The sequence below is a fragment of the Sebastes umbrosus genome, chromosome 22 (assembly GCF_015220745.1).
Source record: "Sebastes umbrosus isolate fSebUmb1 chromosome 22, fSebUmb1.pri, whole genome shotgun sequence".
NCBI classification, from domain to species: domain Eukaryota; kingdom Metazoa; phylum Chordata; class Actinopteri; order Perciformes; family Sebastidae; genus Sebastes; species Sebastes umbrosus.
The window spans coordinates 10,275,797-10,301,749 of NC_051290.1; the positions used below are offsets into that span (position 1 = coordinate 10,275,797).

At 37.0% G+C, this 25,953-nt stretch overlaps 1 protein-coding gene across 2 annotated transcripts; it reads left to right on the forward strand.

The window, feature by feature from the left end:
- The first annotated feature begins 692 nt into the window (after window positions 1-692).
- On the forward strand, window positions 693-24,648 carry LOC119481263 (adenylate cyclase type 4-like). Of its 2 annotated transcripts, XM_037758030.1 has the most exons (27): window positions 693-957; window positions 3,920-4,008; window positions 4,157-5,564; window positions 8,941-9,138; window positions 9,245-9,406; window positions 10,814-10,963; window positions 11,544-11,698; window positions 12,838-12,949; window positions 13,073-13,200; window positions 14,004-14,162; window positions 14,309-14,468; window positions 15,302-15,478; window positions 15,732-15,763; window positions 15,904-15,957; window positions 16,646-16,709; window positions 16,837-16,934; window positions 17,097-17,181; window positions 17,541-17,678; window positions 17,805-17,882; window positions 18,962-19,137; window positions 20,314-20,398; window positions 20,498-20,656; window positions 21,554-21,700; window positions 21,795-21,902; window positions 22,085-22,199; window positions 22,811-22,935; window positions 23,038-24,648. In XM_037758030.1, exons 3-27 carry the CDS (start codon window positions 4,590-4,592, stop codon window positions 23,170-23,172), a joined length of 3,975 nt encoding a protein of 1,324 aa, XP_037613958.1. In that variant the 5' UTR covers window positions 693-957; window positions 3,920-4,008; window positions 4,157-4,589; the 3' UTR covers window positions 23,173-24,648. The 2 variants fall into 2 exon arrangements, with proteins under 2 accessions (XP_037613958.1, XP_037613957.1); XM_037758029.1 differs by lacking the exon at window positions 3,920-4,008.
- The last annotated feature ends 1,305 nt before the right edge of the window (window positions 24,649-25,953 follow it).

Consider the following 25,953-nt stretch of genomic DNA (forward strand, 5'->3'; position numbering starts at 1 on the left):
GTGCAAAACATATTAATAAAAAGGCAGTAAAAAAAGCTAATAGTGCAAAGTACAAAGTACAAATACAAGGACATGAAGAAAACTGTTAAAACTGAATATAGTGCAGGGTAACAGCTGTGATACACACTTTGTTTGTTTTGTTGTTTTGTTTTTTTAACTCTATTCTTTCTTTTTGTCATTATTATCATTATTTCTTTTCTTGGTTTTGTTTCGGTTTTGAATGTTGTGAAAGTTGTTTTCTCTATAGTGTACTTGATGGGGTTTGTCTGTAAAGCTCATCTACTTAAAAGTTAGTTTATAGACTGTTGTAATTACAAACAGTGGATTGCATATATGAAAATAGCCATGAAAAAAGGGAAAAAATAAAGTATGTAAAAATAAAATAACTGAAATAATTCTAAGGAAAGGATCCTCACATTTGAGAATAAGAGAAAACACCATCAGTCTGACCTTTTGACCTGTGCTCCATCCTCTTCATCCAGCTCTGTCTACCTCTCTCCCTATTTGCACAAGGCCTATTAAAAAAGGATTCGACCTATGGGTTTGTGACACATGCGCAGTGTGGCTCAATTTCGGCGAGTGCAGACTGCGCATGCGTAAAACCCCCGTAAAATGACGCCTCATGTCTTCTCCTTGTCTTCACCCTCCTTGATTTGCATAGCAAGGACCAGAGAAGCTCGTGCCTATGACATTCACCTGGTGCGTCGAACCAGAGTGGCAGCCTTTCTAACGTCTGTTTTATTTTGTAAAGAAAAGAGGATTTTAACGTGATATTATAGCCTTTTTACCCGGTTTTCACTTGTTTATAGTGTTTGGAGAGCTCTCTGACAACGATACTCAGTGTTTGTCTGGATGCTGAGCGATAAATACGCCTAAATAAGACCTTTTATCGTGTTAACTGACGGTAAAAGTTAAAGAGGAGAAAGCGACGACAGAGAGACGTTGATAAACAATGAGGTAAGAATATTTATATTATAAAAGTTAGTGTGGTTTTATTTTTATTTTTTTAACTCTATTCTTTCTTTTTATTATTATTATTATTATTATTATTAAATTTATTATTACTCGTATTATTATTATTATTTCTTTTCTTTATTTTTATTTTAACAGGACAAAAAATACTTTAAGCTGTAGTTTTTAAGTTCTAAATATTTTTTTCTTTTTTATTATTATTATTATTATTATTATTATTATTATTATTTATTTTCTTAATTTTATTTCAATTTTGAATGTTGTGAAAGTTGTTTTCTCTAGTGTACTTAATGAGTTTGTCTAACTGTAAATTGCTTAACTTAACATTAACTTCCTTTAAATTAGCCTACTTTTTTATTTTCTATTAACTTATTTGTTGATTTAATTAATTATTACTCGTATTTTTGTATTATTATTGTTTTGTTTTTTTATTATGTGTGTGTTTTTTTTTAACTATATTCTTTCTTTTTTATTATCATTATTATTATTATTATTATTATTATTATTATTATTATTATTATTATTTCTTTTCTTAATTTTATTTCAATTTTGAATGTTGTCTAGTGCACTTAATGAGTTTGTCTATAAGCTCATCTACTTAAAAAAAATGGTTTATAAACTATTGTAATAAATAATAATAATAATAAATTCCATATATGAAAACAACCTTGAAAAAAAGGGAAAAAAATAAAGTATAAAAAAATAATATTTATGTTAACTTATATTAAATTGCATAGATGAAAACAAACTTGAAAAAGGGGAAAAAAATAATATTTATCTTAACTTATCTTAAATTGCATAGATGAAAACAACCTTGAAAAAAGTATTAAAAAAAAGAATATTTATCTTAACTTATCTTAAATTGCATAGAGAAAAACAACCTTGAAAAAAGGGAAAAAATAAAGTACAAAAAAAAGAATATTTATCTTAACTTTAACTTCCTTTAAATTAGCCTACTTTTCTTGTGTCTTATATGTTAATGCCCAACCCCCAGTGTTTCTTTCTCACACAGTTAACTTTTATCAATGTAAAATAAGTTACTGAACCGATAATATTGATATCATAAGTGAACTATTAACTGCTCAGAATAGATTTGCCATGAAAAGTTTGGCAACAAACGAGGACAAAAATGACTTTAAGCTGTAGTTTTTAAGTTCTAAATAACCATTAAAGTGTTTTTTAATTATGAGAGATGCTTTTATGTTTAACGTTATCTAACTAACTATCTAAATTGTTTATATAAAGATAGCTTTGTTTACACTGTCAGCCACATTAGCCCATTGGTGATATAACATATTTTGCCATAATACTAATATGCAATACAATTAAATAAAATAATATAATACACATATACATATTACCTTTTTGTTAAGGCAAAGGCTATGGCAGCAGTGGGCACTTGCTTATTTGCATTTAACATGAGGCCTTTAATAGGAGTGTGTGTATTAAATTAAATAAGGATTAATGAATTTTGCTCAAAGTCTCAAAAAAATGAATTTGTTCTTATTTATACTTATTTTGTAAATATATTTTCTTTTCTGTATTTTTTCTATTTCAAAAGTTTTACACCTAATGACTAATAATGGCTAATAATAATAATTCCAAAATGAACTGAACTTTCAACTCAACCTACAAAATAAAGGAGGGAAAAAGGATAAAGCTGTTTGTCATTGAGTGGATTCCAGTTAAAAATCTTCGAGTGGATGTTTCAATCTCTCTCAAGTTGGGATACTGCACATATTTAAACAATAACTTGACACTAATACTAATAGTACATAATACGACTTACCTCTTTCAAAAAATCATCAATTCAATGTTGGAGATGTAGCTATGATTGTGTTGGTTGGACAGATGTTCTTGGTCCACTTTGACCTAATGAGACAAATAACTTTATTTGGCCTAAATTGGAGGAGAATTTGTTGTTGTTTTTTGTATCACTAGATTCACTGAAAAACCTTGATCATGTATTCAATAACTTTCTTCATCCTAAATTGGAGGACAATTTGCATAAAAAAAAATTGTTTCTATTTCTAGATTCACTGAAGAAACTGGATCATGTATTCAATAACTTTATTCATCCTAAATTGGATGACAATTTGCATAAAAAAATATATTTTTCATCACTTGATTTACTGAAGAAACGGGATCATGTATGTACTATTCAATAACTTTATTTATCCTAAATTGGAGGTCAATTTGCATAAAAAAAATATTGTTTTTATCTCTAAATTCACTAAAGAAACTGGATCATGTATCAGTACTATTCAATATAAACTAATAAAGCTGAAACAAGTAGTTGATGGCAGCACTGTAGAGGTATATAATGACCCCATTACAGCAGCCCTAGTATTATTCAATAAAAACATTTTGGATTTTGAACTAAAGAGGTCTGAGTACGTTTTGTAAAACTTCTTTTTGGCAAAGTGCTTTACAGACAAGCAAAACAGAGTAGTGAAACCCGCAGACAGGGAAAAGGGACACCAGTGGAACCACAATAAATGTATTGTCATAACCACATAGTGTCACAGTTTAAAGTGTGTCAGCTATAAAAAGACACACAGTCCTTCCTTTTGTAAAAATTTGCAAATGAAACTAAATTGTTGTGACGTAAAAGAGGGGAGGGGAGGTGAGTCAAGGTGAATGGACGAATCAGACGAATTACTGTTTAATCCCTCCATGACTTTGCTATTAAATCAGATATGTACCTGTAGCAGAAGAGACAGATTAAATAGAGATATTTTAATCCTGGAATTGATGGTGACATTGGAGCTGACTGTATGCGACGAAGGTAGTCTGTACGGTCGGGACGAAGAAGCAACAGACAGGCACATCAGAGCAAAACACTGAGTGTAGGTGGAGACTGGAAAACAATGTTTTCAATGTGGGTGCGTCGCTGACATGTCATTCCAGTACACACCTGTACAGTGTGTACGTGTGTGTGTTGCAGGGAAACAGCCAGCAGCTAGACGAACAAGTTTTTTTGCATAATGGGGAAATGACTAGAAGAGGTTTGTCATTAAAATGGCATTAGGACAGGTATGACTTCCCTGCTCTCATTATTGGACTTTGCTAGTGACACAGACACAACAAGCGCAGTCTCTCAGCTAAAAAACTAAATGTTCAGCAGTGAATTTATATGTTTATTTTGATTATGTTCTAATTGTTTGTCTTTTTTTTTTGGCAGCGAGACTCCATCCAGTATCCATCAGCACTCGCTAAAGGAGATTATTCTATGGTTTAAGATTCCTTACCAGGAAGCTTTGGGACCTTAAAAACGGATATATGTAACCCCAGAAAGAACACCATCTTCATCATCGTGATCTATTTTTATATCTTTTTAGCTGTAGGAGTGGATTCAAAACAGAGGAACTGGAACAGTCTCAAAATTGCCTGATTCTTTTGCTGTTTTAATTAATTTAATCTCTCATGCAGACAAGGGTGTAAGTTCTCCCTCCTGCATAGACATAAACAACATCTGACAAGGAAAAGACAAAGAAGTAAACACTATCCGTGTGTGTTTTTGTCATGTAAACAAGCAGACAGAGAGACAGACAGCCAGAAATAGCAAAGTGACAAGTTGATAGACGGTGAGATTCCTCACACTCACACAGGTCACAATGCCAGACAAGTCGCAAGGTTTTCAGGAAAAGGGGAGGACTGGAGAAGAAGCGCCACAGGTGTGTTTAGTGCCGGACATTGTGGTCATCTCATGTCATGGAGAGGGAAAAATCACAGACAATATCCTGGAGCTTGACGACTTCAGTCCAAAAAAAGTAAAACAATCAGCGCAAAGCGGTGATATTAACATTTTGCAAGGAAATGACAGCTCAAACGACGCCAAATTAAATGCAAACAATCCTACTGTCGGGAGCAAATCAGGACTCAGTGAATCCCAGGTTTCCATACAGGTCGGTGTGGCTAAAACAGCGCAGGTTCCTGAACCTCTTGAGGCCAATACTTTGTTGAAGGGAACAGGTGTGACCCTGCAGGCTACGGATCATGATGCCTCGTTCAACTCATCCTCTGATCAGCCACAAACTGACAAAAATATCTCATCGCAAACAAACGGCTGCAGTGACTCTGACTACAGCAGCTCAAGATCCAGCCCTGGCTGCACTAGTTTAAGCAAAGAGCTCTTTGACGAAGAGCTATCTGAGGTCAAGGGATGCTCCTTTGAAAGGACGAAACCTGTCAAATTCTCTGAACCCAGCTTTGACACTTATGACAAAAACATCAAATATAGTCCAGACGATGATATCTGCAATTCCAAAACAGACTCTAAACCAACAGCAGAAAAGGCACTCAGCTGCTTTACGCGCTCATTCTCTGACGTTTCATCCAAAGTCGCCCGAACAAAGGACAGCATCGATGTCGGGTGGGACGACCACTACAGAGACGAGGAGGACAGAGACGAGGACAGGCGGAGCACCCGGTCAAGGCAGAGTGTGAAAGAGGGGATGTGCTGCTGCTACCAGGCGTTCCACAGGGCTTTTCTGCAATGCGTGGAGGAGACTCCGGCTATGCTGACTGGACTGGTGCTGTCGTTGGCCTTCTGTGTGGTCCTCATCGTGCTCATTCCCACTACAGGAAGGGTGAGTGTGTGTGACGCGATATGCTGCACTTTTAATTTACTTCACAACCTGCCTGTCTGTTTGAAAAGTACATCTAGGTTTTTGTCAAATCAGTTAATAGTTAGTTGGAGTGGAAACAGATGCTAGCTTTTCCAAGTGGTATTATTGTTGGTGCCGCTGTCGCAAAGATAACAGCATCACTTTCTGTTTTCCTCAGAGCCACATTGCATTTTGTTTTCCACAGTTAGTTTTGTTGTTCCACCGTCTGCCATTTCTGCTACTGGGGATAGTAACTGCAATTAACTGACATTGATACTCTTTGGTAACTGGGGATGGCGAGCGATAGCTAAAACAAAAGCACTATCCTCTTCCTGTTTTGGTTGCGAAATGGTTGAAGCACTTCCTTTGCGCCGTAAATGGAGCCTTCATTTTCCCAGGAGATCGTATCCGGTGACGGACAGAATTGCATAGTGAAAGTGAGGCTTATAGGAAACCAATCTAAACGCTGATTGTGTCATTGTTCTGTATATATTATACTGTGCAATCAACATTTACTTCAAAATGATGAGTTATTAAGAGTTATATTCATTCATTGTAAATCCAATATTTTGGGGTTTTGGACTGCTGGTCAAAGTTATCTGAAGTTATCACCTTGGCTTCTGTGAAATTGTGAATTTTAAAATGCTAGGGCTGACCCGAATGCTTCGAAGCTTCGACCGTTGCCATGGTAATCAACCTCCAAATCAGTATTCGAATGCTTCGTTTTTTTTGTTTTTTTTATATAAGCATGTGATAATAATGTATAAATCCCAAAAGCCTATGAAATAAGGAATAATCCCACAACATTATTCATTTTTCATACTCAACATTAGATATTATTAGTTATTCTCAGATGGATATCACTGTTTATTGTGTTTAGAGGTGCGTGTGTGTACAGTAGTGCGGCAGCTGCTCTGTGACAGCAACTAATACGAGGGAGATGGAGACAGACAGAAAAAAGAACATGTCAACCTGCTTGTGAATATCTTAAAATATTTCTCACCGAAACTTCGAAGCCCAAAAAATTATATTCAGGACAGCCCTACAAAATGCCCATCACATCATCCCAAAGCCCAAAGTCACGTCTTTAGATGTCTTGTTTTGTCTGACCAAAAGTCCAAAACCAAAAGATATTCAGTTTACTATTATATATGACAAAGAAAAGCCGCAAATCCTCACCTTGAAACAAGAGAATTTGTCACATTTTTCAATATTATTTCTTGAAAAATTAGTCAATTATCAGTTTTTTAGGTTGTATCAGGCGGTTTCAAAGCTAGAGTGTAGATACTGGTATCATATGAAACTAGAAAACCTAAGGAATCCATTGATACCAACCATGTCAGGAAGCTAAATAACGCTACAAACTTAAGCTCAATAAAAAAAAAAAATATTAATTTGTGATTGATCGTGGTTAACTATGGACAATTGTGATTTAATATTTTTATCAGTCCTAGAAAGAAAACATTAGTTACACCCTTACGGTATATAACTTAGGCAAACTTTACTAAACCAAGAATTGATTGAGTTGCGAGGAAGGTATTTGGGATTTTTTTGCACACTTCTAGGTTACAGTTCAATACTGTAAGACACATTAAAATGATCTCTTCATCAGTGTAGTGATAGTCAACACACGCACTTAGAAGTTTTACAGCCAACTTGGCCAAGGAATTAGAGCATTAAACCTGTTCTTCATTCTTGTGCTTCAATTAGAACGCACACGACTTCTCACTCTCACAAAGCTGTGGCCCACATATACATAATACATATGTAGGTCATATGTATCAACCTGCAATAAAAAACATAGTTGACACACAATAGTTACTGTACTTTTGATGTTAATTAGGTCAGTCAATTGATTAAAATATGTAATCGGGATTAATTGCATGTTTATCCATTGTTAACCCTCACAGGTACTGCATTTAGCATTGGAAAAAATATGCTCAAATCATAACATGGAAATCCCAACAGGCAACAACAGCTGAAAGTGTGTCAGTGGGCTGACTTGACTTGACTCACTGCATTTGATTATCATAAAGTGAGCATGTCTGACTCGTGGGAACCCATAGAACCCATTCTCATTCACACATCTTGAGGTCAGAGGTCAAGGTACCCCTTTTAAAATAGCCATGACAGTTTTTCCTTGCCAAAATTTAGCGCAAATTTGGAGCGTTATTTAAGCTCCTTTATGAGAATCTAGTATGATATGGTCGAATTTGCATTAATGCGTTATTATTGCGTTAACTTTGACAACCCTAATGTTAACATAAACGTTTGATCGTTAACAGTGCTGTAGATAACGCTATGCTGTAATAATGGGATCTTTGGTGTACAGAATATTATACAGAAAATAAATGTAATTAAATTGTAGTTTTTCACAGGAACTAGTGCTTTTTTTGTTTATGATAAACAGAAATAAATAAAAAAATGCTTTTACTTTTGTTTCTTGGTCCGTGATGATCTTCAAGCAGCACAGGCTTGTTTGTTTTCTAACATCATAAAAAAACAAAAGACCAGGGTGCTGCTGGTTTGCCAACCAATCACACAGTGCTTTATATGTATATTTTATTTGTAGAATTACAGCTAGTAATTCCTGCAAATATTCACTGTGTTTAAATGTGTTTAACTATTCAGATCTTTCTTCCACATTTTATGGATTTTATGGATCAGTGGAAAGTTCATGAGACGCAAACTAACCTGCTGAACATGCTACTAATGAATTTTGTTAATAGGCCGCTGCATTGGAAGACTTTAAAAATGTATGTTAACATCAGCAACAACGATGTTAATTCCCTAGGGGAATAAAGGAAAATAGTATCAGGTCATGTTGTCTCATTGCAAAAATGAAAATACCTTTACTTCACATGGCAGGAGCAGATTAAAAAGCATTGCACCAGCTGTTTAAAGCTCAGCCTGGCTTTCATGTCTGATGAATAAAGGCATTTTAATTTTAGTCGCTAGAGTAGAGCAGACAGGTGCTTTTTGGATATAGTAAACAGCTGAGTCATGAGGCAACGCTACGCAAAGTAGGTCTTTGCACATGCATTTGCATGTTAACATGAAGTGCTCCTTTGTATCCGTTTGCGTCTGCTAATGACATTGCTTTTTAACAGTTGTTGAGCTGCACCAATTAATCGATTATTTGTCAACTATTAAATTAATCGCCAGCTATTTTGATAATCGATTAATTGGTTTGAGTAATTTCTGAAGAAGAAAAAGTACAAATTCTCTGATTCCAGCTTCTTAAATGTGATTATTTTTGCAGGTTTCACACGCTGCCCCATTCAATAGCAAATCCAGGAAGACAACGTGAGTTAGTGCGTGTTTTTTTAACTTGCAGTTTTTGCCCATCTCTGCACAGAACGTGACTGTCCATGTAGCTGCTCTAGCGGTGTTGTGCGTGGTTCTCTGTCTGAGCGCCATCCTGCTCGTCTGCCTGCCCTGGCTGGCAACGGTGAGGCGCTGCGGAGGAGCCCTGGCCCTCTTCGTCTGGGGGACGCTGTACGTCATTGCCATAGTCTTCATCTTCACTGGAGGACCGGTCACTGCGTGGGAACAGGTGAACAGGAAGCAAAAAGAGAAAGAAATGATGAGTTTCATTCTATTCTTTAACTGTTCTTTAACTCTTTTCACCTTTCTTCACATGTGTCTCTCGTCCTTCTCAGGTGGCATTTTTCCTCTTCCTCACTCTGAGTGTGTACACAGTGCTGCCTCTCTCCATGGCCTGGGCCCTCATGGTCGGGATTTGGACCAGCCTTTCGCACATCATCATCATCAGCGTCTACGTCCCCGTCACAAACCCAGACACACCGGACCTGGCTGTGCAGGTAGAGTTTTGCCGTGTTTGAATAGATACATAAAGACTGTATACAGGGTGAACAGCTAGCCTAGCTCTGTTCAAAGATACAAAAAAAATCGTCCTGCAAACACCTCAGAGGGTCACTAATTAGCACTATATATTAGATAGATTTCCATTTTTTCTTTCAGCTTCAGCTTCTTGCTTCATTTTAACGCCACTAATTTCTTTAACGCAATAATGCAATTTGCTATTTTTAATTAACCTCTTAAAAATACGTACCATATGTGTCTGTTTCAACCATTTGAAACTAGAAAACCCAAGGAATCCATTGGTACCAATCATGTCATTCTAGCTTGTCGTGAAGGAGGTTAAATAACGCTCCAAACCTATGCTAAATTTTGGCGAGGGAAAGCTGGCATGGCCATTTTCAAAGGGGTCGCTTGACCTCTGACCTCAAGATATGTGAATGAAAATGGGTTCTATGGTTACCCACGAGTCTCCCCTTTACAGACATGCCCACTTTATGATAATCACATGCAGTTTGGGGCAAGTCATAGTCAAGTCAGCACACTGACACACTGACAGCTGTTGTTGCCTGTTGGGCTGCAGTTTGCCATGTTATGATTTGAGCATATGTTTTATGCTAAATGCAGTACCTGTGAGGGTTTCTGGACAATATTGGTCATTGCTTTTTGTTGTTAATTGATTTCCAATAATAAATATATACATGCATTTGCATAAAGCAAGCATATTTGCCCACTCCCATGTTGTATTAAATACTTGACAAATCTCCCTTTAAGGTACATTTTGAACAGATAAAAAATGTGAGATTAATTTGCGATTAATCAAGATTAACTATGGACGATCATGCGATTAATCACGATTAAATATTTGAATTGATTGGCAGCCCTAGTCAATACTACTGCATAGTTTAGTATTGGGTGAAAAACACATATGTGTACATAATAAAGCTTCAAATGTAAATATAGACAACAATTTGCAAATGACCTGCCCATCTAAATAGATCATCACCTTTTGCATGTACCAGAGTGTCCAAATTCAAATAACACATGAGAGGCTTAGGTCAACCTGCATAATACTGTGTTGTTGTTTGTGACCAGCCGGTTTCACAGTTACAACGGAAAAAATGCAAATGATCTGCATCACCATTTGGTTAACGGAGAAGTCCTAAACCTGGTTTTACATAACCCGTTGTTTGTCCTGTGGTAAATAGCGCGTGAGTAGAGTGTGGTTTTCAGTTAGTAATAAAACACAATAAAAATGTACAAATTCAAAGCAATAATGTCCATTTTTGCAACTCTGTCATTTATTGATTGGCATATTACAGTAGTGGTTCAGCTACTTAGAGTGCTGGAAACACAATAGGATATTAATAAAGTATCAATAATCTCCTCTCCTCTGACTTCCTCCTCAGCTGGTGGCGAATGCAATTCTGTTTGTGTGCGTGAACTGCATCGGGATTTTCCATCTGTGGACGACCGAGAGGGACCTCAGGATATCCAATCAGAAGAGAGAAGAGTTCAGCGCCATACGCTCCCGGAAGGAAATAAGGAAATATCAGCAGGTTAAAGCAAACTTCAAACTCATTAGACAGTATAGCTTTAATTTTAAATGTAAAATCATTTCTTTGACTTCAAGCTGAAGAGAAGATAACAGCTAATTTAGCACACATTCATTTTCATTTGGCTCAGCCTTTATTTGCTCTGCTTGTCTTAGTTTATCACAGTCCAGGTCACTTCTCATATAAAAAACATCTCTTCTGTGCAGCTTGTTTCAGTTGCTCTGAATTTAAAATCATTATGTGTAGTGGCTCTCATTAAAGGGCTCTTTACCTGGACAGCCTGCTGGGTTTAGATACTGTCTGTTTTTATGGCTATTAGGTTAATAGATTAATCATTCACTTGTCTGAAGCCCAGCAGCAACAGAATAAGCAAACCCAAATGGACACTATTCACAGCAAGTAAACAAATAGATGAAACGTGGTCCACTAAGTAAACATGGCATCGATGGCCGCCTATTTCTTTTACAGCCTGTGTGAACAGATTGTCACTCCTCCAATGACCCAGTGTATATAGGTCTCAGAACTCATCACCCGCTGTCTCCACCCCCCCTGACCCCTGTCCTCTCTGTTTCCTCTGCAACAGGAGCAGCTCCTCCTGTCGGTGTTGCCGCGGTACATCGCCATGGAGCTGAAAACGGAGGTGATAAAGAAGCTCTTCAAGCAGAAGACAGTTGAGGAGAGTGAATCCAACACCCACAACTTCCACAGCCTCTACGTACGGAAGCACAAGGATGTCAGGTGATGATTATACTGTTACACTGTTGAACAGGTGATGTTGAGTATGTTAGCTTTTCAGAACGCAATAGCTGAACCATAACTTGTCTCTCTCTCTCCTGCCCATTTGTGCTTCTTACATTACATGAAGGTTACTTGGAGATTAAAGTTACACTGAAACGTGAAGTGGTATAAGTAGTTTTTTTTTCCAAGAGATACATTTTTCACAGAAATACGCAACTTTACTACGCTAAATAGGTATAAGCTTTTTCTCAATATTTAGATGAAGTCTAAAGAGTGGCATGAAGCTGAGCGTGTAGACACTTTCAGATTTTACAAACCTATATCTCCTACAGTCTATCGGGGGTTTTCAAAGCCTGACTCTGTGGGCAACCCTCAGACAAAAATGAGACAACTGCATCCCCAAACATCCCCTGTCTGCAACATTAAAAAAGTTAACATTAATGGATTTTATCACTCCTATTATTAGTCTTTGTCTTACTTCAATTTTTAGGGATAATCGAGCATGTTTGGGAACTACAGTTCCCATAATGCTTTGGCAGGTGTAAGGACGGTATTATTGTAGCAGAACTATTCACAAATGTGTGTGAAGATCTTTGTAACTGTATCTCAATCCACATGCGCGTAATCAGATTTGTAAATGTGTAAAAAGAATCTCCAAAGATTTGTAAATATGTAGACACATCTGTAATGCATTCATAGATATTAGTCTGGAAATACAGACAAGTTACAACTCAGCAGGACTCTCAATTGGCTTTTTACACATGGCTTTTGCCACACTTCTGCTGGGGCAGAAATCTGCAAATGTGTGTGGCGATTTGTCTGCGTGTCTATAGTTTTTCCAACCTACTTTAGATGAAACCACGTCCACTTCTGTATGATGAAACCTATATATGACAGCTACAGTAGCTTGGAAAGTAGCATGGGGCACTGAATTTGATGAATTTACTGTTTGTCTGTGTGTCAACGCTGGGTCTAACCTGTGTAACTGCAACAGAAAGTTTGCTGATCCACTGTGACAGACACATCAGATATTTATCTTATACTTGCTGTATTTATCCTGTATCACTGAGAGTCGCTAAAAGCTGTTATCATACAAATACATGCCTAACATTTGTGTCTATCTGTGTGGCTCCGTGTAGCATCCTGTATGCAGACATTGTGGGCTTCACAAAGCTAGCGAGTAGCTGCACGCCAGAAGAGCTGGTCGCTGTGCTCAACAAGGTCTTTGGCAGATTTGATGACATCGCCAAGGTAAAAATACCAGCACATCCAGCCCAAAATAACACCATTTCTTCACAAAGGACAGTTCTGTGTTGGTTATAAACTAGCTATCTCTGCATCTGACTCCTCGTCTCTGTTTCTTCTTATCTGCAGAAGAATGGGTGTCTTCGCATTAAGATCCTGGGTGACTGCTACTACTGTGTATCTGGTCTGCCTGACCCCATTCCCACCCACGCCAAGAACTGTGTTCAGATGGGGCTGGACATGTGCACTGCCATCAGGTCAGTTTTTTCCCCCAACGTTATTTGTCTTTCCTCTTCTGTGATTATTTAAAAATTGTATTAGAAAATACATTTGTGTTGTACTCTCTCTTTGTAGCATTGTGTTGACACCGGTACTGATGTCTCTACCGGTTCACGCAAGAGCTGATTTCAAAATCCTCTTTCTTACCTATAAGGCTTTAAAAGGACTGGCTCCTGTTTTTAACATGACTAACCTCAACCTTGTTGTCATATTAACATTATGACCTGTGTATGTGTGTTTACTTTTACATGTAATATCTTGTGTTTTCTCTTCTTCTCTCTCGGTGATATGCACTTTAAATAAACTGAAGTTGAAGTCGAGGTCCCTCCCACCTGATTTCTGTTTTTCCAGCCATAAAAGCTAGTCAGCGCTCTTAAATTTGCATCTGATGTTACTGTCCTCTTTATGACTTCCTCGTGGTTCTCATGGCGTTGTTATGTCTCTACTCCTTCCTCTACGACTAAACCACACTATATATTACAGCTCAAAGCACACAGCTACAGAGTGTGGAAGCGCCATAGTATATAAAAAATAACTATCATAGTCTCAAATGGCACATTTTCATCGTGGCCTGGTTGTGTTTGCACCATGTAGATTAATGTAGAAATATTTACATTTATTTGACAGCTTTAGTTACTTTGCCGATTCAGATTATTATTAAAAAATAAAAAAAATAATCTAATAAATTATGTATTATTATATATAATAAATATATTTATTATTAATATTAATAATGTTTTTTTGTCATTCTGATTTTACTCATACGTTTGTCTCCCTGTAGTAAACTGCGAGAGGCGACGGGGGTCGAGATCAGCATGCGGGTTGGTGTTCACAGTGGCAACGTGCTCTGCGGCGTGATCGGCTTGCAGAAGTGGCAGTACGACGTGTGGTCACACGATGTCACGTTAGCAAACCACATGGAGTCTGGAGGCATTCCTGGGTAATACAAATTCTGAGTTGATGTAGATGATAGAGATAGTGTGGTGATAATGGAGGATACATTTTGAGTTTTGTTACCTCTCTACTCTCTTTTTATGTCATACTTTTTGTAACCTATTTTGTTATTAATACTATTATTATCGATAGGCGAGTCCATATCACAGAGGAGACGATGCTGAACTTGAACGGAGCGTTTGATCTGGAGAAAGGGGACGGGGGGAGTCGGGATCCTCTTCTTGAAGGAAGAAACACCTACCTGGTGATTGACCCCAACCAGCCAGACAGCATTTCCAGGAGACCTAAATCGGTTGGTACTTTTTGTGTCTCATTTATCTGTACAGGATTATTTACTTTTTTGTTGAAGTTGTTCTACCAAAAAGGAAACTTCATGAAAGAAAAATAGCAGTAATTGCATTAAAGTTTTTTAAATTGGACTTTTTGATAAATTGACAAAGTAAGATATCATGTTTCTGGTAATCTAAGTATGCAACTTACTGACATAAGCCCCTTTCATTCATGCTCTGCAACCCTGAATTATCTAGATATTACCCTGTAGGAGTTGTATGTGAGAATGCAAATGCCTGAACCAGTTGAACCGGACATCAAACAGACTTTACCCTGCCAGCTCCCTAGCACTAAGTCTGTGTAATGTCCGATTGAGCCCGGAGTGTTTTGCATCATGTTCTGCCTCCTGCACGCTCTACACAGACGCCACCCCTCACCTAAACCAAACAGAGTATTTGCAGTCGGTGAGGACGCTTCTGACAGGAACAATCTCCTGCTGTTTGCTATATGTGTGAAAGGCAATATCCAGACCTGATTCTTCATATGAGAGAACAGTTTTAGACTGTATATTTCTTTAAGAAGAAGCAGGTTGGTCTATCTTAAATTAGAAAAGCTGAGTTAAGAGCCCAAAAAATCTTGGTTTGGTCCCTGAAAACAAAAGGAGGGGACTGCAGATCTGTCATTATTTGATGTATTGTGTGGGCATCTGTTGTGCTCGCAAACCCTGCAGATGTGCTCTTGTGATGGTTCTCTCTGCTGTGATCTAGCTTCAGGGAGGGATATACAGAAAAGCAAATACAGTTCCCGAGGGGGTAAAAGTCAAGTCAAATAAAGTAATCTCCGTCTTAATTTCAGTCGAACACTCTGAAAACGGGAGAGACCAGGCAGCGGGCGTCGATGCGGATGTCTCAGTACCTGCAGTCCTGGCGGAACATCCAACCCTTCGCAGACCTGAACAACCCTGACGCCACGCCCTCCAAGAAGCCAATTGTTCCCTGCAACGTCGCCATGAACCAACCACAGCTGTCTGCGGTATGTAGTTGAGCTGCTTCCCTCCTTAATACTTAGCCTCTCCCACATGTTGAGCTGTGCATGAAATTAAAAATTCATATAGGTGGACAATCAGTATACACAGATTGCATTACATATACAGAAATTAGTTTTCATATACATATTCTTTCCGGGAACACATGATCTATTTAATAGTCTTCTGATCCTTTGTCTGTCTCAAGAAAGGTGACATTAGGTATTCATTTTGTTGACTGTGTTTGTTTGTCTGCTTCAGGAACGACCACCTTGCCAGAGCAACCCCAACTGGTAAGTTTCTGAGAAATTATGCAAAACATAATTGGAGGAAAAGAGTGTTTTGCTCCCTCCTAAAACACACTAGTTGAATCGGGAATACAGTATATTGTTTTGGTTAGAGCTGTTTCTAATATGTTCTTCTTTTGTCCCAGTTTGGTTGTGGATAATGGTGTTAGAGGATCTCTGGACACGCTGGACAATAAAGGGTAAGTTTTCATCTGTTGTAAATTGTTTTTAGTAACTAAAAAATCATAAGAAATAAGCCAGGAGGAAAAAACAAGACATGACAAAGATTATAATATTATCAGTTTCTCAAAAATGTCTCTCCTTAAAAAAAAAGATTGTTTTTTGAGCAACTTCTTTGTTATGGAAAAACTTTAAACTATGGTACTTAACATTGAATTTGTGAATATAAGTTGTGAAATATTATATTATATTATATTATATTATATGTTGATCTTGGTAAAAATAGATAATTCCATTGATTTCTTCCTTATTTTATACTCTGACTTTTGTGATAATTCTTCTAGCGCTGCAACAATTAATGGATTTATTGACTATTTTGATAATCAATAAATCTGTTTGAGTATTTTTTTAAGAAAAAAAAAAGTCAAAAGTTGTGTGATTCCAGCTTCTTAAATGTGAATATTTTCTGACTTCTTTACTCTATGACAGTAAACTGTATATCTTTGAGTTGTGGACAAAATGAGACATTTGAGGACATCATCTTGGGCTTTGGGAAACATTTATTTTTTGACATTTTATAGACCAAACAATTAATCAGCAATGAAAACAATCGTTAGTTGCAGCCTTAAATTCTTCCAGTCTGTTCTTGTTATTTTGGGATTAAACCTGCCTTGTCCATTCATCCTTTGATTTTGATTTTTCATTAAGGAGGAGAGCAAAGAAGCTCAACTGTTTGACTCTGCTGTTCAATGACCTGAGCCTGGAGAGAGAGGTACCTACTTCATTCTCTGGTCTAACATAAGAAGAATTAAATAGGGTCATACATGCAGTAGTATGTGTGCATGAAAGAGTAGAAACAAGCAGGATTTACAGTATCTTATGGTGTGTTTGTGTTCCAGTTCCGCTTTTCAGAGGTGAAGGGTTTACACCACTCAATGAGCTGCCTGGCTCTGATCTTCGTTACTCTTTTCGCCGTCCAGATGCTCGTTTCCAAAAAGTGAGTAGCACTTTGGTCACATTCACACTTAATTTTCATTTGATTATACTCATTATGTTCTGAATTATTATTATTATCATCAACTCGCACACGTGCGTCTTTCTTTGCTCACTCTTGAATGAGGGATAAAGAGTGTAAATGATTTGTTTTCACCCCTCACAGTAACTTTCAGATGGCGGTGTCGTACGGTGCCACCTTCCCTGTGCTGGTGCTGCTTCTGTCCATCGTTTTCACTGGAAAGTTGAAGGTAAATGAACCCTTACTCTTGTATGTTTGTAATAACACTGAGCAGTATTGGTATTGTATTGGTAAGTAGTAGAGTTTGATATCAACAGGTGATCTGGTTCATAGTCAACAGCAGCAAATGAAAGCAGGTGCATCTAAATAAAATACTGTAGATGAAGTGCATTCTTCTGCTTATGTAAACATGAATTCAAGATGTGAATAACAGATTTGAGGTCTATTGCTGATTATTTTCTATAGTGTACTGCAAGATTTTTGATTGATTCTTATCTCTGCGGCATTAACATTTAAGTTAGAACCATTTTAGTATATATATATACATATATATATATCAGTATTTCTGTGTTTAATGTTCGTTTTCAGAAGTGGCGTTCCAAGATGCCGTTGAGTGTTCAGTGGATCTCGGGGCTCTCCCGTGGCGTCTCAAACAAGGCGGCGCTGCGACTGTTCGTGGTCATTCTCTGTGTGCTCATCACCCTGGTGATGGCCATCCTCAACTTTGTGAGTTCCTCTTCTGCCTCCCATCATAACTTTCTTTGTGTCTTTCTTTTGCTGTTTCCTGTCATTCACAGATACATTTGTTGTTCATCCAAACATTTTTTTACTGTTGTTGTTTTTGTCTCTCAGTTCTTCCTCCCAGGAAACAATTGCGACGCGAATGCCAACAAGACAGAGCTAGAGAGTCTCAAACTCTACACTGTGCCTGTAAGTACCTCAATGTTAACATTTCACTATGTTATATAGCCAAGTTTTATCTCTATTATATGTCTTATAATTCCTACGGGAGAGTATAGTAAATAGAGATGCACCGATCGCAATTCTCTTGGCCAATTTTTTCAAAACTCTGACCTGCCAATCTCGATTTTCTTTCTTTCTAACAACTATAATTGACAGCATGCACAAACATTTTTATAACTTTTCTTTCATGGAAATTTAATTGTAAGTTCATAATAAAACATTGTCAGTTAAAATTACTTAACATTTTCTTGAAAACTGCACCAAGTTACAAGACTTTCTCTCACTCTCACTCAAACAAATCCCAAATGTCCACTAATCCACAAATTGCGAGCTTTATGTCTTCTTCCCTCACGTTGAAGAACATCAGCTGACAACTGGCTGGTTTGGACCGATCCATCGGTGCATCTCTAATAGTGTTTTCTGATAAATCAGGCCAACACTTGCCTTTTAATGAATTGAATGTAACACAGCACTTGAACCGCTCAATGTTATCCATAAAACGTTGCATAATTTTGCACATTTTACTTGTTCAGTTCATCTCATTAATAATAATAATAGTACATTTCATCCATACAGCCCCTTTCATACAGAAAATGCAGCTCAAAGTGCCTTAGAATAAATAAATACAAAACAATAACACAGGTGTTAAAGACAGAGTTCATCAGGAGTAAAATGTACGAATAAATAAGATCAATAAAACCGTACATAAAGGGACATATACATAAAGACAATGATAAAAGGTCAAATGAATTAAAAGCAAGATCATAAAAATAAGTCTTGAGCTGTGTTTTAAAACTATCAACAGAAGTTGCTAATTTTTCACATGCCCAAAACGGAAGAAACTAAATAAAAGATACATACATACACACAGAAAACCCTCAGAATGAAAAGACAGAGGAAGGAAAATGCATATAATTCATAACCCCAAGAATTTTTTTATTGATTCTTTATCAGTCTGAATGTTAGGAGATTCAGTACAACCTTTGAACATCACACTTAACTTGTCATAACGCACGTTTTCCCTCCTCCTTTCTTCAAACATCCAGTACTACCTGTACTGCTGCCTGCTGGCCATGCTGGGGGTGATCGTGTTCGTGAAGACGTGCTTGTCGGTGAAGGCCCTGCTGCTCACGCTGGCTGTGGTGGTTTACCTGGCCCTCTTCATCCACGTCTACGCCCAGAGGTCCTACTGCCTCGTCGGGCTGCTTTACAACGACACCAAGTGAGTGACACCAGGGGTGCTATGTAGCTTCATGTGCCTGAACTTTATTTTGAAAACTAGTCGATTAGTCATTTTTTATGCTGTTTTCATGCTGAATGACTTATCCCCAAGAACCTTATGAGCACGTCTCTGGTAAACACAAGATTTAAAGTGGCGCTTTTGTGTGATTCTTTGTGATTCTTTACAGATCTGTTGAATAAATCAACTAATCGATTAGTCGACAACATCATATGAGTTCTTAGTCGACTAAGATTTTCTTTGGTCAAGGACAGCCCTAATTTTTGGTGATGTCAATTTGCTTTTGTTGGCCAAATAAAGTTTTGATTTTGGATATTGACAAAAAAAAAAAGAAAGAAATTGAAGACTGAAATCCAAACTGCCTCCTAAACAGTAATGAGCAGCTTTCTAGAGGTGAAATGATTACTCAGTTAATCGATTAGTTGATTGATTGACATTATTCAGCAACTGTTTTTTTTATGCATTAACTATTTAAATCATAAACATGGAAGATCACTGGTTCCAGCTTTTCAGATTTGAGGATTCGGATCATTATAAATTGAATATCTTTGGGTTTTGCACAAAGATATCCTTTTGAATTTAAGGCGTCAACTTGGGCTCTTGGTTCTTTTTTCCAAAATCTTATAGACTAAACCGTTCCATAAAAGTATGTAAAGGTTTATTTATATAGCACTTTCTAAAACAAAAGCATTTAGCACAAAATACCAAACAAGCAGGACAGTAACAAACACAAGAGCAACAAAACAGAAACAACAACAACATAAAAATAAGTTGATTAGTTAAGAAAAGTAAAGATGCATGAAAGCAGTGTTGGCGTGAATATATATATATAAGTGCTCATCAAACCTGCTGTCCACACAGACTCTCAGTAATCCTGCTGAAGGTCACTTTCCACTCGTCATCACACTGTCCATCTTGCTCAGCCGAGGTGTTACATTTCCTGCCTTTTGTCTGACACTCAGGGCCCAGATTGTGAATCCTTGTCTGAAGTTTCAGATCATTTATTCAGGAGCTTTCTATAGCAAGAGGCCTCTCCGGGGGTACAGGCCCCATTGACTGAGAAACACTAGACACTCTTGTTTATGTAATGGAAGGAACAAAAAGAGTGACGGTAGTTTAGTAGTCCGAATAACACAAGTGTAATGTGTTTTTCTGCAGGCCGGGAGTGCTGAAGGACCCTCAGATCATGTCCGGGGTTTGGCTGGTCATCTTTTACATCGTATGCCTCATACAGGCCAGACAGGTATGTGTGCCTTTTTACAAATGAGTCATTTAAAGAAGGATTTTGAAGCAAATTAACTTATGTCCAAATTTGTTCATACATACTCTCTTTCTCTGTCAGGACGAGCTAAGTTGCCGTGTAGACTTCCTGTTGGATCGCTGCTTCACGACGGAGAGAGAGGAGATGGAGACCATGGAGAACGTCAACAAGCTCCTCCTTCAGAACGTCCTGCCGCTCCATGTCGCCGCCAACTTCATGGGCAAAACTATTCGCAACCAGGTAAAGGAAACGAAAGATGTACAGTAGATATTCATTACCCATTTTCTGTCAATTTTATTCTCTAGTTAGCCTGCCGTTCTGTTAGGTATGCCAACTTTCACATATCATTTTCTACTGCACTGGTTCCCAACCTTAAGACTTCTTTTTTTATATATATACAGGTGACCTATATCTCAGCATTTCATTCATTTCTGTGAAGAAAACTAAATGAATATATTTATATTTATTTATTTTTTTAAGTTTGGATTACTATTTAAGATATAAGCAGGATCTGGGCATGGTCAAGACCTGACCACGAGTTATATTCACAGAGCCTTCCCTCTCTGCTAAACTGCCTCATCTTGCATTAAAAAAGTACAGGGAAAGAAAACACTGTCAAAAACAAAGCACATAAACATACATACATAATAACGAACGTCCTGCAGTTATTGCGTTCAATATTTGGGTTAATTGACGGTTTATCAGTTGTTCTGTACTATTATTGTTATATATATTATATTAAATATAATATAAAATATCCATAAAATATGTCACTTAGTCAGTTTACTAAATGATAGAAAAGGGGTCCCTTTAAGTAAAAAATTAAGTTAGTTTGGGAACCACTATACAGAGTGTGAAATTTGTTTGATACATTTTAGATCAGTAGAAAGTTAGCTGCTAAAAGACTGGGTGTATCTGACCTGCAAGCATGTCTTTTAAGAGAATATAATATATATGGAATTAAACATTAAAATGCTTGTGTTTATATGAGAATGTGATTCCAAAAGTAGAAATCCAATGCTGTCATTGAGGTGATGGTTTCAGGTCATTATAGAGTTAAGAAAACGTTTAGGAATTTCATGTATGAAAAGGAGCTGAACAGGTTTGACTCTTTTACTTTTAAAAACTGTGTTTCAGGACCTGTACAGTCAGTCCTATGACTGTGTGTGTGTCATGTTTGCCTCGGTGCCCCAGTTCAAAGAGTTCTACAGCGAAAGCATCGAGAACAGGGACGGGCTGGAGTGTCTGCGCTTCCTCAATGAGATTATATCAGACTTTGATGAGGTATGAGGAAGAAGTTTTGATTATATATTATATGCTGTGTCACATTCAGTCTGTGTCACTGACTATACTCCTATATTTCCTTTCTCTTACGCAGCTCCTCTCTAAGCCCAAATTCTGTTCAGTGGAGAAGATTAAGACGATCGGCAGTACGTACATGGCTGCTGCAGGGCTGAGACACGCACCTCAAGGGGACAAACAAAAGGTTTGCTTAGTTTGATCACTCCATCTACAAATGTCTTGATTATCTTAGTTATGCCAAACAGCTGCTTTCAATGTAAACCAGAGTGTTTTCATCTATTTTCAAAAGGAATTTACAGGATGTTTTAAAAGCTTTTCTTAAGACAGCCTGCCCTCCGTTAACATGATCTCTGGCTCCCCCTACAGAAAGTTGAGATGTCGTACACCCACGTGCGCTCCATGGTGGAGTTTGCCATCGCTCTGATGAACAAACTGGAGTTTATCAACACACACTCTTTCAACAGCTTCAAACTCAGGATCGGTGAGTCTACTCTAGATGAATACTGGTGATGATAATAATACCAAGGATGTGTGCTTAAGCTTGTTTCTTTATCTCAGTCTACAATTTTAAAAAACCTACTTTGAATGACTGATGGGGTTTAATAAAATAATGTAATTTACAATGATTGACAAACTCGTGATATTTATACACTAGATCCACAAATCGTGGATGCGAACAAAAAGCACAGGAAATTTGTTCATGTCGCCCAATGAGTAGGATTTGTCGGTTGCAGTTTGTAAACACAACGTTCACAGTTGTTCCCGGCTTAACGGGGGTTATGGTGCTTGCCAGCGGGTAAAAGCCATCCCCAGATTCACTCTCGTTTCGGAACAAGCTATGTCCGCTTGGCGCTTCGCCCTCGCTTTATTTGCGTTTTTCCTGAGCTGTGTCTGCCACTTTCGTAGCTTCCTCTTGGATGCTTGCTAACGATCTGCCAAATAAGAAGAAAAGAGAAAATACATGCAGAGGGCAGGGTCTCTGCAGATACAGACACCACCGTACACTTCTAGTGGGTCAGAGGAAGGAATTTTAAGAAAGAGAAATGTATGTTAATGAACATTGAATCACCCCTCCCTGTTGTTTACCTCCAGGAATAAACCACGGCCCAGTGATTGCAGGAGTGATTGGAGCTCATAAGCCTCAGTATGATATCTGGGGGAACTCTGTTAACGTGGCCAGCAGGATGGACAGCACAGGAGTGTTGGACAAGATACAGGTCAGAGAAAAAAAGAGTCATTAGCTCTGTCTTTATTGAGGCAAAAAAAACGGATGGATTAATGGAGACAGAAAAAACAACTTCTTTTCTTTCTGCTCCCAGGTGACGGAGGAGACAGCCGAGGTGGTCGAGAGCGTGGGATACAACGTCACTCTCAGAGGAGTAATCAACGTCAAGGGCAAAGGGGAACTGACCACCTACTTTATTAACAGGGACCAGTCGGCTCCTCAGATCTGACCTGTCAGATACTGGACAGACTTATCACTCAGACCTGTTTTAATGAACCTGGCGCACCAGATTCGATGGTCTAACCTGGCACTATCTGTATTCATCATGAACATCTGCACTGATTAATGTTGAAACGAAGATGTGGACATGCAGATTTACACCTACAAAGGAGCTGCCTTTGTCTTTGGGATGAGACACTAAATAAAATCCTGAACTGTTAAATGAAGACTACAACTGGCACTGAAAGCAGAGAGCTTTCTATTCATGGACCATTTAATGGCAGACCACGTTGCTTAATGTATCTGTACTGCATCTGGTGGGTCAAGTCTTCCCATCACACACTTTTCACTGTATTATTCTGAGATGATATCTGAAATGATGCTTTTTATTTTGGTGCACGGCTGAATCTCAGGCACTGTCCAACAGTGTTCATGCACGATTAATTTATTGTAAAAACACGGTATCCATCTAAGATGTACCAAAGATTACAGTTGTTTTATGAAGGATTTTATAGAGGTAGCTTCTGCCTCGAATAAGCAAAATAACATGGATGTTATTTACAATTTTCTCCACTCCATTGTGGTTTTATTAAGTTACAAAACAGCATTTACGTTTTTTTTTTCCAAGTTTTAAATGTTTCATGTTAGAGTTTTTTGGTATAAAACAGCCTGTGTCTTTAAAATGTGGCAGACAATTTGTGTACTTGATACCAGTTCCCAACATCCAAGGGGTGACGAGATAAATCTGAGGGCTCATGAGATGATTCACAGCAAGAAGAAAGAAGAAAAAACACAAGATTTGTACTGTATGGAATGTCTTTTCTATAATCTGTGTATTTATTGTGAAATCCTGGAGAGTTTTACATATTTAGCCCAATGAAAATGATTCAAACTCACTCATAGTTTAAAGTTCTCTCACCCCATAAACATGTACAAGTACACACTGCTTTATTTAAGGTGTCACAAACCAAAAGGATTCACTAGTCAACGGTCTGATTACTCACTGCTGGAGACGGAGAGATTTACAGCCGCCATCATGGTTTTTTTCATCACTACTGCCCAAAAACTGACACTTGATGCTGCAACACATCTGTAGGGACTACAGATGTGAATTATCTTAAAGCTATAATCTGGTGCGGTGCATCAAATGGTGACATTTATGTTTTAAACTGTACATGATCCCTTTTAAATAAAATAATAAAACAAAATAACACATCTGCACCCATACATAACGATTGTGTTGTGCCATGAAACGTCAGATAATGCACATTTGACATTGCACTTCCTAATATGTTGTATTTTTTTTTTTTTAAAGGGAGTTCTGCATTGCAATCCAAATGTTGATTGCACACAGAATATTTCTCCTTTTCTTTTAAGTAATGTTATATATTTCTGTGAGGGATGAAGTGTGAATGTAAAAAAGAGCTTGTCCGATATAGGGAAATATTTTCTATTCTATTTATAAACTAATAAAAAAAAAATACCACCACTGATGTCTTTGTGTGTGTACCAGATTCTTACATGTTATGATTTGAGCATATTTTTTTATGCTAAATGCAGTACCTGTGAGGGCTCCTGGACAATATTTGTCATTGTTTTGTGTTGTTAATTTATTTCCATTAATAAATGTATACATACATTTGCATAAATCAGCATATTTGCCCACTTCCATGTTGATAAGAGTGTTAAATACTTGACAAATCTCCTTTTAAGGTACATTTGAACAGATAAAAAATGTGCGATCAATTTGCAATTAATCGTGATTCACTATGGACAATCATCAGTTAATCACGATTAAATATTTTAATCGATTGACAGCCTTAATATATACAGTATACATATACATACATATATATACATTTATTTAGTTGAAAAGATGGGGTTTCCTCTCCTCCACCAAAACAACTAGTGCCTCAAACTCTTTGAAGCTAAAATTTAACGCCCGTCTATTGTCATCCAGTCATCAATGATTTTTAGATTTTTTTTTCTATATATAAATTTATAATTATTTTATAATTTCAGTATTTTATGTATTACTTATTATTAGCATTTATTACTTATTTAATATTCATCTAATTTATTCTGATAGGATGATCTGTGTGTGTATTTTTTGTTTTTTATTTATTTATTTATATATATATATTTTTTTTTTATATCATATAGGAGTCCTTTTATAACAAATGTTTGTCTACCTTAAATTTAAAACAAATAGAAGTAAAAGTTATGGAAAAGGGAACTCACAAAATAAGGAATATGGAGGATGTTTTTGAGAAGAGATGGAGTCTAACAGAAGGAAAAATATAGTTACATGGGTTAACACGCATGCACATATACATATGCTTGGAGGTGACCTGACGTTAAGGAGGATGCATGTGTGTGCCCATTTAAATTATATTACTATATATTTGCACTCCCCCCCTTTTTATTTTCTATTAACTTATTTGTTGATTTAATTTATTATTACTCTTGTATTTTTGTATTATTATTATTATTTTTTTTATTATTATTATTAACTCTTCTTTCTTTTTGTCATTATTATTAATTTTATTTCTTTTCTTGGTTTTGCTTTGGTTTTGAATGTTGAGGTTGTTTTCTCTATAGTGTACTTGATGGGTTGTCTATAAGCTCATCTACTTAAAAGTTGGTTTATAGACTGTTGTAATTACAAACAGTGGATTGCATATATGAAAATGACCTTGAAGAAAGGGAAAAAATAAAGTATAATTTTTTATTTTTTTTAAAACAAATAAAGATACTTTAAAACAACAAACAACAAATTAAAAAAAATACC

What these genes read in the sequence shown, in the direction of transcription:
- LOC119481263 (XM_037758030.1), top strand. Translation starts at nt 4,590, where the DNA reads ATGCCAGACAAGTCGCAAGGTTTTCAGGAAAAGGGGAGGACTGGAGAA. An exon ending in TTTCCAGGAGACCTAAATCG is followed by an intron (nt 14,469 to 15,301) that starts GTTGGTACTTTT and finishes TCTTAATTTCAG; the next exon opens with TCGAACACTCTGAAAACGGG. An exon ending in CTCAAGGGGACAAACAAAAG is followed by an intron (nt 21,903 to 22,084) that starts GTTTGCTTAGTT and finishes CTCCCCCTACAG; the next exon opens with AAAGTTGAGATGTCGTACAC.